Source organism: Hyperolius riggenbachi, chromosome 6 (genome assembly GCF_040937935.1).
Source record: "Hyperolius riggenbachi isolate aHypRig1 chromosome 6, aHypRig1.pri, whole genome shotgun sequence".
NCBI classification, from domain to species: Eukaryota; Metazoa; Chordata; class Amphibia; order Anura; family Hyperoliidae; genus Hyperolius; species Hyperolius riggenbachi.
Window position 1 is genome coordinate 363,779,247 of NC_090651.1, and position 13,282 is coordinate 363,792,528.

Consider the following 13,282-nt stretch of genomic DNA (forward strand, 5'->3'; position numbering starts at 1 on the left):
CAAAGGAGCTCACAATCTAATCCCTACCATTGCCATATGTCTATTTTATGTAGTGTAAGTACTGTAGTCTAGGGGCAATTTTTTAGGGGGAGCCAATTAACTTATCCGTATGTTTTTGGAATGTGGGAGGAAACCGGAGTGCCCGGAGGAAACCCACGCAGACACGGAGAGAACATACAAACTCTTTGCAGATAGTGCCCTGGCTGGGATTCGAACCAGGGACCCAGCGCTGCAAGGCAAGAGCGCTAACCACTACGCCACCGTGCTGCCCGTGCTGTACAGTATAAGCTGTTACTCTGTGCCTGTACTGATAGTAAATTGGCTGCAGTGTGTGCTGATCTCTGCTACCCCCAGTATGTACAGTATACGCTGTAACCCTGTGGCAAAATTGTTTTGTAAGTTTTAAAATTCTTCCCACCCCTTGTACGGTTAATTGACTCTCAGCCCTTGTTATGTATCTGTTCAAGCACTGATGACAAAACAAGAAGCATGGGCTCATTTCCAAAACATTAAAAAGTGATAGACTTGTTTTTAAAGACAACAGCAAAACCAGTAATACAACCACTGTACATTCACATCACTGTTGTTCAGAGACACATTTTAAAGGGGCATAAAGCGAATTGTTGTAGATTACTCAGTATTCCCATATCTATGTTAAAGGATACTCGAGGTGACATGATGAGATAGACATGTGTATGTACAGTGCCTAGCACACTAATAACTAGGCTGTGTTCCTTTTTTTTCTTTCTCAGCCTGACAGAGTTAAATATCAGGTATGTAAGTGGCTGACTCAGTCCTGACTACAAAGTGACCCTCACTGATAAGAAATTCCCCTTTTTTTCTCTTTCCTGCTCTCAGAAGCTATTTTCTGCTAGGAAAGTGTTTTATAGTTGGAATTTCTTATCAGTGAGGGTCACACTGTAGTCACTTCCTGTCCGAGTCAGGACTGAGTCAGCCACTTACATACCTGATGTTTAACTCTTTCAGGCAGAGAAAGGAAAAAGGAACACTGCACAGTTATTTGTGTGCTAGGCACTGTACATACCCATGTCTATCTCATCATGTCACATGTCACCTCGGGTATCCTTTAATGTTATGTTAATTACCCTGGTTTCAGTATCAGCTTCCTACATCTATGTAATGCTGTATATTGGTATGCAGCCCCGCCCTCCTAGCTAAAACTGCTTATTCTCCTCTGAGAGCGTTGTTTCTACTGACTTCGGAACACACAGTAAGCAAACATTCCACAGGCACTGACAATAGGGGAAGCAGCCCCTGCCCCCCCCCCCCCCCCGATCATGGTCGTTTTTGGGGGGCAGGAGGGGTCGCAGCATGATGGGAGAGCTTGGTAGCACGTCGGTGGGGAGGGGGGACATTTCCTCCCCTCTCTCACCTTGGCTATCCCCTCTGCGTTCCCCTCCTGCATCTATGTAAGTGGCAGCAGCAGCTATAATAACCTCCATTCACCACGGAGGTTGCCGATCTGCAAGGGCTTCACATTACTTCCTGTTAAAACAGGAAGTAATGTGAAAGTAATGTGAAGCCCTTGCAGATCGGCGACCTCCAGTGGTGAATGGTGGTAATTATAGCTGCCGCCGCTGCTGCCACTTACGTAGATGCAGGAGGGGAGCGCAGAGGGGATAGCCCGAGGTGAGGGGGGGGGCGTCCCTCCTCCCCACCGATGCTACCAAGCTCTCCCCTCATGCTGAGACCCCTCCTGCCCCCCTAAAATGGCCATGAGCGGGCCCCAGGGTGTGGGGGAGGGGCCCGCTCAAATTCTTGCAGGAGGGCCTGGGGACCTCTAGTTACGCCCCTGTCCACAGGGATGCAACTTTCCAGCAGTAAAGAAGTCGCCACCTGGGATATATTTCAGAATGTGAATCTGAGGGAAGGTGTTACAATGGACAAACACTAACATAGGGCTGATGAACACCAGAGCAGTTCTGAAGCGTTTTTTAAAACGCTTGCAGGGGGAAACCGCTTGGCTAATATATTTCAATGGGCTGGTGCGCACCAGAGCGGGTCGTTTTTTCCACAAACGCAAACTCGGGCGTTTCTGCCTCAATGTTAAACTACAGGAAAGTGGAAAACCTCTCTGAAAAACGGCAGATCAAAGCGGTTTTCCAAGGGTTTTTGTTACAGAAGCTGTTCAGTAACAGCTTTACTGTAACAATATATGACATCTGCTACACAAAAACGCTCCAAAAAACGCAAGGCATGTTTAGAAAACCTCTCTAAGGCCCCATTCACACTAGAGCGTTTTGGCGCTATTTCGGCAAAACGCTCAAATGCTAGCGCTTTTTAAGAGCGCTACTGTAATGAAACCTTATGGACCCGTTCTTACTTGAGCGATTTGCGCTAATCGCCACAAATCGCCCAAAAACGGGCAAAAACGCCAAACGAAAAATGCGTAGCTTGCACCATTTTCAGGTGATTTCCAGGGGATCGCGTTTCAGTGCTATAGGAGCGCAAAACGCGATCGCGACAAAATCGACGTACTGTTTAGTAATTTTTCCACGTGAAATCGAGGAAAAATCACTCCTGCAAAAATTGCCGGCGTTTTGAAAAAGCAGGTGTGAATAGAGCCTAAATATGCCTAGAATCGCTCTGAACTCTGCTTCAAAAACCTCTAGTGTTTTGCAGATCTGCTAGCGGTTTTTGGTGTGCGCGTAAAGTAATTTATAAAGTAATACTGAAAGAAAGAAGCATTATTATTTATTACATTGTAATTAGTGAAGCTCCTCTTCAAAGGGGACCTAAACTCAGAACTTCCTCTCTGGTCTAAAAGATAAGCAACAGCATTATAATTTTTAAAGAAAAACATTTCTTTGCTGCAGCTGATACAAATCCTGCAATACATATGCAGTGTGTCTACTTCCTGCTTTCATGGGAGCAGATATAGGGTTAACATTCTGTGTTTACCAATTAGCTGCTCTGCCGAGTCAGCAGAGATTTCTGAGCTGACATAGCTGAGAGATCAAATTACAGTTGTGATTAGTCACAGATGAGGGGTAATTAGACAGGCTACACTCTCTAAATACATACAGGGTGGATTTCTCTATGCTTTTCTTCTCTCCTATGTAAGTGTTCAGCTCCACTTTAAGTTATGCTGTAAATGGCATTTTTTTCTCTTTTTATGAGAATGTCTCAATATTTGTGTTTTCGGGAAACGTGGACAGATTGCCAGCAGCTGCTGGTTCCCTCCTGATAATAGACGTGTTGTATGTGGACACAATCCCTCCCTTGTGTGAGGAAGACAATGGGGTGGCTTCTGTACAGAGTGAATCGCGGCTCGCGCAAACACATCTCGCCATAATGACAGTGCTGGTCTGTGTGCGTCCCCGCATCGACCGCCGCGTACCAGCGCTGACGTGTGGGCGGCGGCTTCATCATCAGTTCTTGGTTGTTTTCAAAGCGTTTTAGTGTACTTCTGCTTACATGGCTTAAAAAGGTCTTGAAATGGTATTTGGATCAATACTGCAATTTTGTTTCATTGTAAATCTCCTATTTACGCTACTGAAATATCGTGACCATATACAGAGTTTTTCAGCTTTCTTCATTTCGTACTGTATAAGCTGTTACTCTGTGCCTGTACTGATACTAAACTAGCTGCGGTGTGTGCTGATCTCTGCTACCCCAGTGTGTACAGTAGGCTGTTAGTCTGTGCCGGTACTGATAGTAAACTAGCTGCAGTGTGTGCGGATCTCTGCTACCCCCAGTATGTACAGTATGAGCTGTTGCACTGTGCCTGAATTGATAGTAAACTAGCTGCAGTGTGTGCTGAACTCTGCTGCCTCCAGTATGTACAGTATAATCTGTTAGGGCCCATTCACACTTGAGCGTTTTGCCGGTGATTTCAGCAAAACGCTCAAACGCTAGTGTAGTAAAAGTCTATGTAAAAGTTCTTACTTGGGGGATTTGCGCTAATCGCTGCAAATCGCCCAAAATCACGAAAAACAAACTCATCGCCTGCACCATTTCCCGGCGATCGCGTTTCAGTGCTACAGAAGCGCTAAACGAGATCGCGGAAAAAATCGCCACAGTGTTCAGTGAATTTAAAGCTGAAAAATCACTCCCGCAAAACGCCAGCAAAAATCGCCGGCGTTTTGCGTTTCTAAGTGTGAATGGTCCCTTAATCTGTGCCTGTACTAATAGTAATCTAGCTGCAGTGTGTGCTGATCCCTGCTACCTCCAGTATGTACAGTATAAGCTGTTAGGCCTAGTCCACACTAGGTCTGGAAACATATCAGTGCCCTGATGAAAAACGGAGTCCCGGATACTAATGTTAAAAATAGCAGCCATCCTCACCCAAGTAAAAAACGGATCCGTCTGCGTTTGCGGGGACCCGTTTTCAAAAACTGAACGGAAGGTCCGGATCTGCTGCAGTTTCACGGATACACGGATGGGTAGTGAAAAGCAATGAGAAAACGCATCTCCATCTCCACAGGCAAAATAGCAACAAAAACTGATGAGAAAACGGATAGCCTGAACTTTACTATTGGCCCAAAAAATCCTCCACTACCTTCCTAATGATAGAGACGTTTTCTGTCCGTTTTTGGGGGGAAAAAACAGAATGGAAACTGATGCAAAACTGATGCACTTTGATCAGTTTTCGGTCTGGTGGTACTTCCCCTGATCTTCCCCTGATCCCGGACTGCAGTGTCCGTCCTCCAACCGTGCCTAGTGTGGACCTAGCCTTACTCTGTGCCTGTACTGATAGTAATCTAGCTGCAGTGTGTGCTGATCTCTGCTGCCTCTAGTATGTACAGTATGAGCTGTTACTCTGTGCCTGTACTGATAGTAAACTAGCTGCAGTGTGTGCTGATCTCTGCTACCGCCAGTATGTACAGTATAAGCTGTTACTATGTGCCTGTACTGATAGTAAACTAGCTGCAGTGTGTGATGATCTCTGCTCCTTCCAGTATGAACATTATTCAGTAAAACCTTGGATTGAGAGTAACTTGGTTTAAGAGGTCTTTGATATACAAGCAAAAATGTTTGTGACATTTTGACTTGATATACAAGCATGTCTTGATATACTGTACGTCATCAGTTTTTTTTTGTTTTTTTGTTTTTTGTATCTTTGCTTGGTGAGCCACTGATCTGGTATAAGTATGAGGAGGGCAGATAGATAGACCCCCAGTGGGTTGGAGGGTTGCTTCAGACACTGTCATGCACTCTTTCTATCTCTGGGGCTCGGTAATGTAACCTGTTTATTTTACACCACAGAATCCACAACTCTGCAAAACTTCCCAGAGGAGAGAACCAGCACCAGCCAGCAGCCACTGACTACAGCCGGGCCACCTCCTGGTGAGTAATGAGTATCTGTTAACATTCACCGATTCCTTAGTTAAAGGGGTTGTAGCATTCAAAAATCAAACAATTGCAAAAAAATAGTTGGGGCCCTAAAAATGATGTCGTGGAATTTTTTTTTTTTCCTAGCTTATCTAAGAATGCAAATAACATGACACTTCCTATTTTGGATAAGATATGGACCCATTTTACACTTAGGGCTTGATTTACAAAAGAGTGCTAACTGTTAGCATGGCCGTTTTCACGCAAATTTTCGCGTTCACGCGCGATCGCGAACTTTCGCATACAATTAAATGTTTTCACGCGCAAACGTAAATTTTCGCGGGAAAACTATAACGATTGCGCACGAAAATTCGCGATCGCGCGCAAACACGAAAATTTGCGTGAAAACGGGCATGCTAACAGTTAGCACTCTTTTGTGAATCAAGCCCTTAGTGCGTGTTGCATTACCCTGTTTCACCACAAGATAACACAATGGCAATGCAAGTGTTTGGGGCCTAGCACACTTACTTCTTACATTGTATCACTCCAAAAGCTTCCAAATTTCTGCAGAGCTGATGCAAAGCACGCTGCTGTTTGACTTCTGTGGCAATGCAGCAGTGGCAGAAGTCCTTGGGGTCAGTGGACGATGCAGGGATTTCATTGACAGGAGTGTGGCGTGTTGCATATTTGTGTGTGCATGCAGAGCCAGGACAAGGTCCTCCAGCACCCAAGGGTAAGACACCAAAGTGCGCCCCTCCATCCCTCCCACCCCAGCCGTCACTAGGGATGATCAGAACCAGCAAATTCCGTTCCGCCGGAATTCACGGATTCCGTCAGTGTTAAATTCCGTCGCTATGAAAATTACGCCGGATTTGTATAAAATTCCGTCGGAAATTTTTAAAAATCTCTCTCTCTCTCTCCCTCTCTCTCTCTCTCTCTCTCTCTCTCTCTCTCTCTCTCTCTCTCTCTCTCTCTCTCTCTCTCTCTCTCTCTCTCTCTCTCTCTCTCTCTCTCTCTCTCTCTCTCTCTCTCTCTCTCTCTCATCATTCATCATCTTGTAGGGAATTGCAGTTTTTCAAACGCCAGCTTACATCCTTGGCCAGGAATTTAACCCAGGTCTCAGTGTGTAGTAGGTATCTGACTTACCCCCTAGATCACCAACCACACTACATGCTAAAGCCAGCCTAGCATGTACCATTATGATCAATCCAATAGAAAAAGTAGCATGCTCAAGGATTTGTACTTTTTCAAAAGCAAGCTTACATACATTGGCCAGGAATTAAACCCAGGCTGGGCTGAGAGTTAAACCCAAGTCTCAGTGTGTAGTAGGTATCTGACTTACCCCCTAGACCACCAACCACACTACGTGCTAAAGCCAGCCTAGCATGTACCATTATGATCAATCCAATGGAAAAAGTAGCATGCTTAAGGATTTGTACTTTTTCAAAAGCCAGCTTACATACCTTGGCCAGGAATTGAACCCAGGTCTCAGTGTGTAGTAGGTATCTGAGGTATCCGACTTACCCCCTATACCACCAACCACACTACATGCTGAAGCCAGCCTAGCATGTACCATTATGATCAATCCAATAGAAAAAGTAGTGTGCTTAAAGAGAACCAGAGATGAAGCACCCTCTTGTATTTTACCTTATAAATCAGTGGGAACATGACAGTAAACACCTAATCTGCCCTTTGTTTCATTGTTCTCTGTGTAATCTGACTGTTATCACGTCTGATAAGAATCCCCGACTGAGAAGTCAGGCTGCTCCATCTAGCTTTGCTACAGAAAGATTATAGCTAAGTCTGTCTTCTGTGGTGTTATTTCAAGCCCAAGCCTGCCCCCTTGTGGCTTTGCTATAATGACTCAGCAATAATCATTCCCAGCAAAGCCAGATTTAATTGCTCAGTCTGGGATTCTTGTGACTGCTGTTAACAGACACTTTTAGCAGTGAGGACGAAACAGAGAGCATGGTAAGTGTTTTCTCTAATGTTCTTACTGATATACATGGTAAAATACACAAGGGTGCTTCCTCTCTGGTTCCCTTTAAGGATTTGTACTTTTTCAAAAGTTAGCTTACATACCATGGCTGGGAATTGAACCCAGGTCTCAGTGTGTAGTAGGTTTCAGAGGTTTAGCAATTCTGTTCCGACTGCTACAATCGGAATTGACCTAATTCCGGCCGGAATCACGGAATTAACAATTCCGCGGAATCCAGCGAGCATCCCTAGCCGTCACACACTGATTGCTATTAGACTAAGAGGTACCCCAGGGCCCCCAACACCTTAATCTTTATCTCAAGTTATCTGGTTTCCAATCATTGCCATGCATCCCCTTTGCTTATTTATTTCCGCTTAAAACACAATAGGGGAATGATAGCTGAGTGAATTAGGCGCCCCCTCCTACACTGCGCCCTGAGGCTGGAGCCTCTCTGCCTCGGCCCGGCCCTGTGTGCATGCGTGTGTGCATGTGCGGGCTGACGAGAATCCCAGTGACGCAGAGCTGGGGGAGGGGGGATGTCGGGGCTCAACGCTATGCATATGACCTTGTATGACTGCTATTGTCAGAAACTGCAGCGTGTGTGTGTGTGTGGGGGGGGGGGTCAGTGAGGGTTAGGCATCAATAGAGGAAGGGTTAAAGGGAACCTGAGATGAACATAAAATACAAATTCATACATACCTGGGGCTTCCTCGAGCCCCCTTCAGCCTGATCGCTCCCTCCGCACCGTCCTTAGCCTCCGGGATCTTCCGTAAGGACTCCCGTTATCTTCGGCCAGTGAGGGCTTACTGCACATGTAAAGCCTGTTTGCGTGCTCCCGCCCTGCCACACTCCCGTGCCGGGAGCTTTCTGCAGTTGTGCAGCACTACTACATAGGCACAGAACTCTCCTGGAAAGGGGAGTGAGAAAACGAAGTGTGCGCGGCCGCACTGCACATGCGTCAACTGGCCAAAGATACCAGGAGCCCTTACGGAAGATCCAGGGGCGGAGGACGGCACCGAGCACTGATCAAGCCGAAGGGGGCTCGAGGAAGCCCCAGGTATGTATGATTTTTTTTTTTCTTTTCATCTCAGTTACACTTTAAAGTAAGTATTGGGTTAGTTTCGAACCTGCACAAAAGGGCACAAGGGGATTTGGGCATACTATGCGCAGTTATAGGTCGTAGTGTGAATCGCAGCTATAGCGGTGCTCAGACAGTATTTTGTAATTACTTTAGAAACAGCGTAATTCATCCACCAGCAATAGCTGAGTCCATGGCGGCCTGGAGGAAGAATAGTAATTAACGCCCGCCTGGACTTTTGCAGGAGCAGGGGGAGCCGTTTTCCACCTTTTATCATGCGCCCAAGTCTCCCGGCGTTGTTTTTGCATGAATGCAGGTTTCACTTACCTGGGGCCTCTGCCAGCCCCCTGCAGCCGTCTGTGCCCGCACCATGCCATACCGGTCTTCCGTTGCACCGCCGCCACTCACTTTCACTTCGTGAATCCGGTGTACACTGCACCTGTGCGGCCCTGCCCTCGCACGTCCTCATTCACACTCCCGTCGCTGGGAGCATACTGCGAAGGCGCAGTAGAGATTTTCTCGCACTGCGCCTGCGCAGGATGCTCCTCCTGGCCACGGGAACGCGGATAAAGACACGCATGGCCAGGGAACAGTGGACGCCGACTTAGAATTTGGCTTCCACTACAAGAAGAGAAGTGAGCCATGGAGGGAGAACGGAAGATCAGTATGTCACGGCACGGGCACAGTAGCACGGCTGCATGGGGCTGGCAGAAGCCATAGGTAAGTAAAACTCTTATTTTTTGATGACCTTTCAGTTAGTGATAGAAAAATATTGGTAAAGATCACTGATAAAGTAGATAATAGTAGAATATCCCCCACGCTCCCACTTGACCCAGCATTAATGGGCATCCATTATTTCTTAGTACAGTTTATATACATTCCTAGTGGTTTGGGTCACCCCGAACTGCTTGCTTAGGGCCTTTTTCCACTACCCTGCAATTTAATTCTGATCGCAAATCGCAAGGTACATTAAACTAATGGAAACTGCAGCAGCAATTTCCATTAGTGCCATCCGATTACGATGCGATTTTGGTCAAAACACAATCGTCGTCCTGCCGCGTTTTGGATGCGATTGAGCTGGACTATAATGAGTATAGTAGCTCAATCGCAATCGCATGGTGGAAATTGAAACACAATTGTGATCGCATTTCATAGTGGAAAAGAGCCCTTGTTACAAAAAGCAGCAGCAGGAGTCTGCAATAATAAAATACTCATTTCATTCTTTTGTGTTTGTCGCCCTCTGGTGTCCAGCAGTAGTAATGGTATTAAAGCGAACATGAACTCAGAACTTCTCTGCTCTGAAGCCTTGTTCTTGTTCACATTGCGTTCCGTTTGCGTGTCCGTCCGTGTTTCGCATTTTTTGACGCAATTTTTATTCTCTATTCCCGGCGAATACCTGCACGCTGGTTTTTTTCTGTAAACTGCTTTTCGAAGCGGTTTTGCTGAGCGATTGCATTTTTTTCAGTCAGGAAGAGAACTCTTTGATCCGGAAAATAATAAATACTACATATTTATTGCTAAAAACGCGAACGCAATCGCTGCACAAAGCAATTTTGTGAGCGTTTTCGTTTTCCCTATACCCTCTTTTGACGCAAAATCTCCTCCAAAATGGCCCATGCAACGCTTTTCTGAGCGGATCGGAAAATAAACCGCTCAGATGTGAACTGTCTCATAGACAATAATGGTGTAACCACTTTCAGGGCAATTTTGAAAAATCGCCAGCACTTAAAAAATGCGAAAAAACGCCTCTAGTGTGAACGAGCCCTGAAAGATAAGCAACAGCATAATAAGCTTTACAGAAAAAAACATTTATTTGTTACAGCTGATACAAATATGCAAAAAATTTGCAGTTTGTCTACTTCCTGCTTTCATGGAAGCAGGCATAGGGCTAACATCCAGTGCTTTCAATTAGGCAGATAAAAATCTTTGCAAACCAAGAAAGTAATCTGCCACATAGGTTTGTCAAGACGGTTTGAACGATGTATCGTTCTAACGATGCTGACGCTGTACACATGCAACCGATCTGTTCATGCAAAAGACCTGAGATATGCTTTGCGGTCCTTTTACTTCCTCCTTTTTCACGCCGTGCACACAACAGTTAAAGGACATCCAAGGTGAAAATCAAAGGATGAGATAAACAATTGTATCTATCCTCCTTCTCCTAAAAATGACCTTTTTTATTGTATATTTAAAGGAAACCAGAGATGAACGCTTTGGCACAAAATAAACATATCCTCCAATAGATTTTACAAAATAAATACTATGCCTGGTATTTTCGCCACTCTGGTGTGCCGTTTTTTTGTGTTTTTTTACTGTAACTCCCCGCAAAACACAGTTCATCAGAAAAGCATATTATTTAGTGGGCTTTGTGCAAAATGAAATCACCATTTCTAAAAACCTCTTATGACTGACAAGTATAGATTAAAAAAAAAAAGTTTTTCAATATACCCTTACATTAGCTGCTCCTCCCATCTCACCACAGCTCTGTGTGATGCTGCGGGTATACAGAACAGGAAAGCAGAGCCAGAAGGGGGCAGGCTTGGGCTTGAAAAGACATCAGAGAAGACAGACTCAGCTATAATGATACCTGAGCAAAGCCAGACTGAATGCTCAGTCGGGGATTTTATCAGGGCTGCTAACAAGCAGGCTGAGCAGTGAAGGATGAAACAGAGAGCAGGGTAGGTGTTTTCTCTAATGTTCCCACTGATATATATGGTAAAATACACGAGGGTGCTACGTCTACGTTTTCATTGTCTCTGCTCAATGACATTGCAGTATGCCAGAGCTTCAATCTATGAACCATTAACCCTTTTTATCTCTTTCCTGCTCTTAGAAACCAATTCCTTACAAGAAAGTGTTTTATGGCTGTAATTACTTATCAGTTTACACTATACTAGTCTAATCTTTCAGCCAGAGAAAGAACAAAAGGAACACAGCATAGTTATTTGTGTGCTAGGCACTCTACATACACATGTGTATCTCATCGTGTCACATGCAACCTCCGTTGTCCTTTAATTCAATCAGTAGGTTTTTTCCGCTCATCATGGCTGCTTTAGAGTGACCCTGAGATAGGGCAACATTAATAAAAGATACATATCTGGGGGTTTCCTCCAGCCCCCTCCGGCCTGATCGCTCCCTCATTGTCCTCTTCTGACTTCCCGTTCGTCCGCTACTGGCCAACTGCGGTCCGGAGCCAACTGCGCATGCGCGGCCAGGCCCCGCGAGTTTTCCCGTCACGTTTGCATCACCAGGAGTGCACTGCGCCTGCGCAGTACGCTCCTAGCAATTGCAGCAAGACAGGGGAGTGCAGCTTTCCGGACTGCGCATGCGCTGCCTGGCCCCAACTGGTGAGTAACCTCTCATTTTTACTGTCATGAGGACTCGACGCAGGGAAGGAGGGAGGGAGCCACTCTGGGAGGGAAGTAAGCAGCCTTTCCATCATCAGGCGCCAGTAGACAAGTGCCTACAGTGACGTATGATAAACCCGGCCCTGCCGGGGCTAGTTGTGGGCAAACAAGCAGTTAGAAGAGGACAGCGTGGGAGCGATCAGACCGGAGGGGGCTGCAGGAAGCCCCAGGTATGTATATTTTATTCATATGGCCCCGTCTCTGGGTCACTTTCATGGCACACAAAAGTTACAATGAGTTATACCGAGTCTTCTCAAGCACTTCTATGCTTGTAACAGTTTTCCCAGAAAGTGGCGTTTGTTATTAAGCGGTCATATTTTGCAGAAGTCGCCACAAGGATTGTAGGAAAGCCGAGAGACACGGAGAATCCTGACGGTAAGACCAATATCTTGCTATGTATAGCTATATGGAGGGAGAGGCGACAAGAAGTTGTGGCCGCCACCATAGGCACCAATTGAAATAGCGGCATTGAGGGTAAATTTGGGCACCCTATGGTATGGTGGCGCCCGAAAAATAATGTTTTTGGTGTTTGTTTTGCAGCGATTAACATGAGAGGAGGGGGAGGGCTAAGGCTAGCCTTTGGGGGTGGGGGGGGGGCTGGGTGGTTAAGGTTAGTTGTGGGGGATGGGACCTAGTTGCGGGCCAACCTCAATGTCTACTGGCCACCTTCCTCCCTTATAAAGTTCCCTGGTTTCCAGCCCCTATACAGTTCACTAGTGCCTAGTGATCCTCCCTCCCCCATACAGTTCCCTGGTGTCTAGAGGCCCCCACCCTCCCCTATACAGTTCCCTGGTGTCTAGTGGTCCTCCCTCCCCTATACAGTTCCCTGGTGTCTAGTGGTCCTCCCTCCCCTATACAGTTATCTGGTGTCTAGTGGTCCCTCCTCCCCATACAGTTTCATGGTGTCTAGAGGCCTCCACCCTCCCCTATACAGTTCCCTGGTGTCTAGTGGTCCTCCCTCCCCTATACAGTTCCCTGGTGTCTAGTGGTCCTTCCTCCCGTATACAGTCCCTGGTGTCTAGTGGTCCTTCCTCCCCTATACAGTCCCTGGTGTCTAGTGGTCCTTCCTCCCCTATACAGTTCCCTGGTGTCTAGTGGTCCTCCCTCCCCATACAGTTCCCTGGTGTCTATAGACCACCACCCTCCCCTATACAGTCCCTGGTGTCTAGTGCTTTCCACTTAATTCCCCAAATGGCTTCCCTGGTGTTCTAGGACTTCACCTCCAATATAGCTTCCCTGGTGCTCTAGAGAGGGCCAAACATAATGCAAAGTGAGGAAACCACTTGAGGGCTGAATTTAATGACTCCAAGGGCCAGATTTGGCCCGCGGGCCGGAGTTTGCCCATGCCTGCTCTAGGTGAAATTAGATATGAGCATAGATTCCAAATTCGTGCATTAGAGTAACAATCATCACCTGGCACTGCTGGCTTGTTAGTTGCTATAATGTTTAGCTGCGTCACGAAACAGTGCTGTATACATGCAATAGACAAACATCAAACTGGACATACCGGGTAGATGTGGAGAG

At 46.3% G+C, this 13,282-nt stretch overlaps 1 protein-coding gene across 2 annotated transcripts in view; it reads left to right on the plus strand.

The window, feature by feature from the left end:
- Positions 1-13,282, plus strand: part of LOC137523038 (FXYD domain-containing ion transport regulator 5-like) — a 77,260-nt gene that overhangs the window by 48,403 nt on the left and 15,575 nt on the right. The window contains exons 7-8 of one of the 2 annotated variants that reach the window (XM_068243226.1): positions 5,230-5,310; positions 12,083-12,133. In XM_068243226.1, coding sequence (XP_068099327.1) covers positions 5,230-5,310; positions 12,083-12,133 — 132 coding nt within the window. The remainder of the gene's footprint in view (positions 1-5,229; positions 5,311-12,082; positions 12,134-13,282) is intronic. The other variant, XM_068243227.1, reaches the window with a different exon arrangement.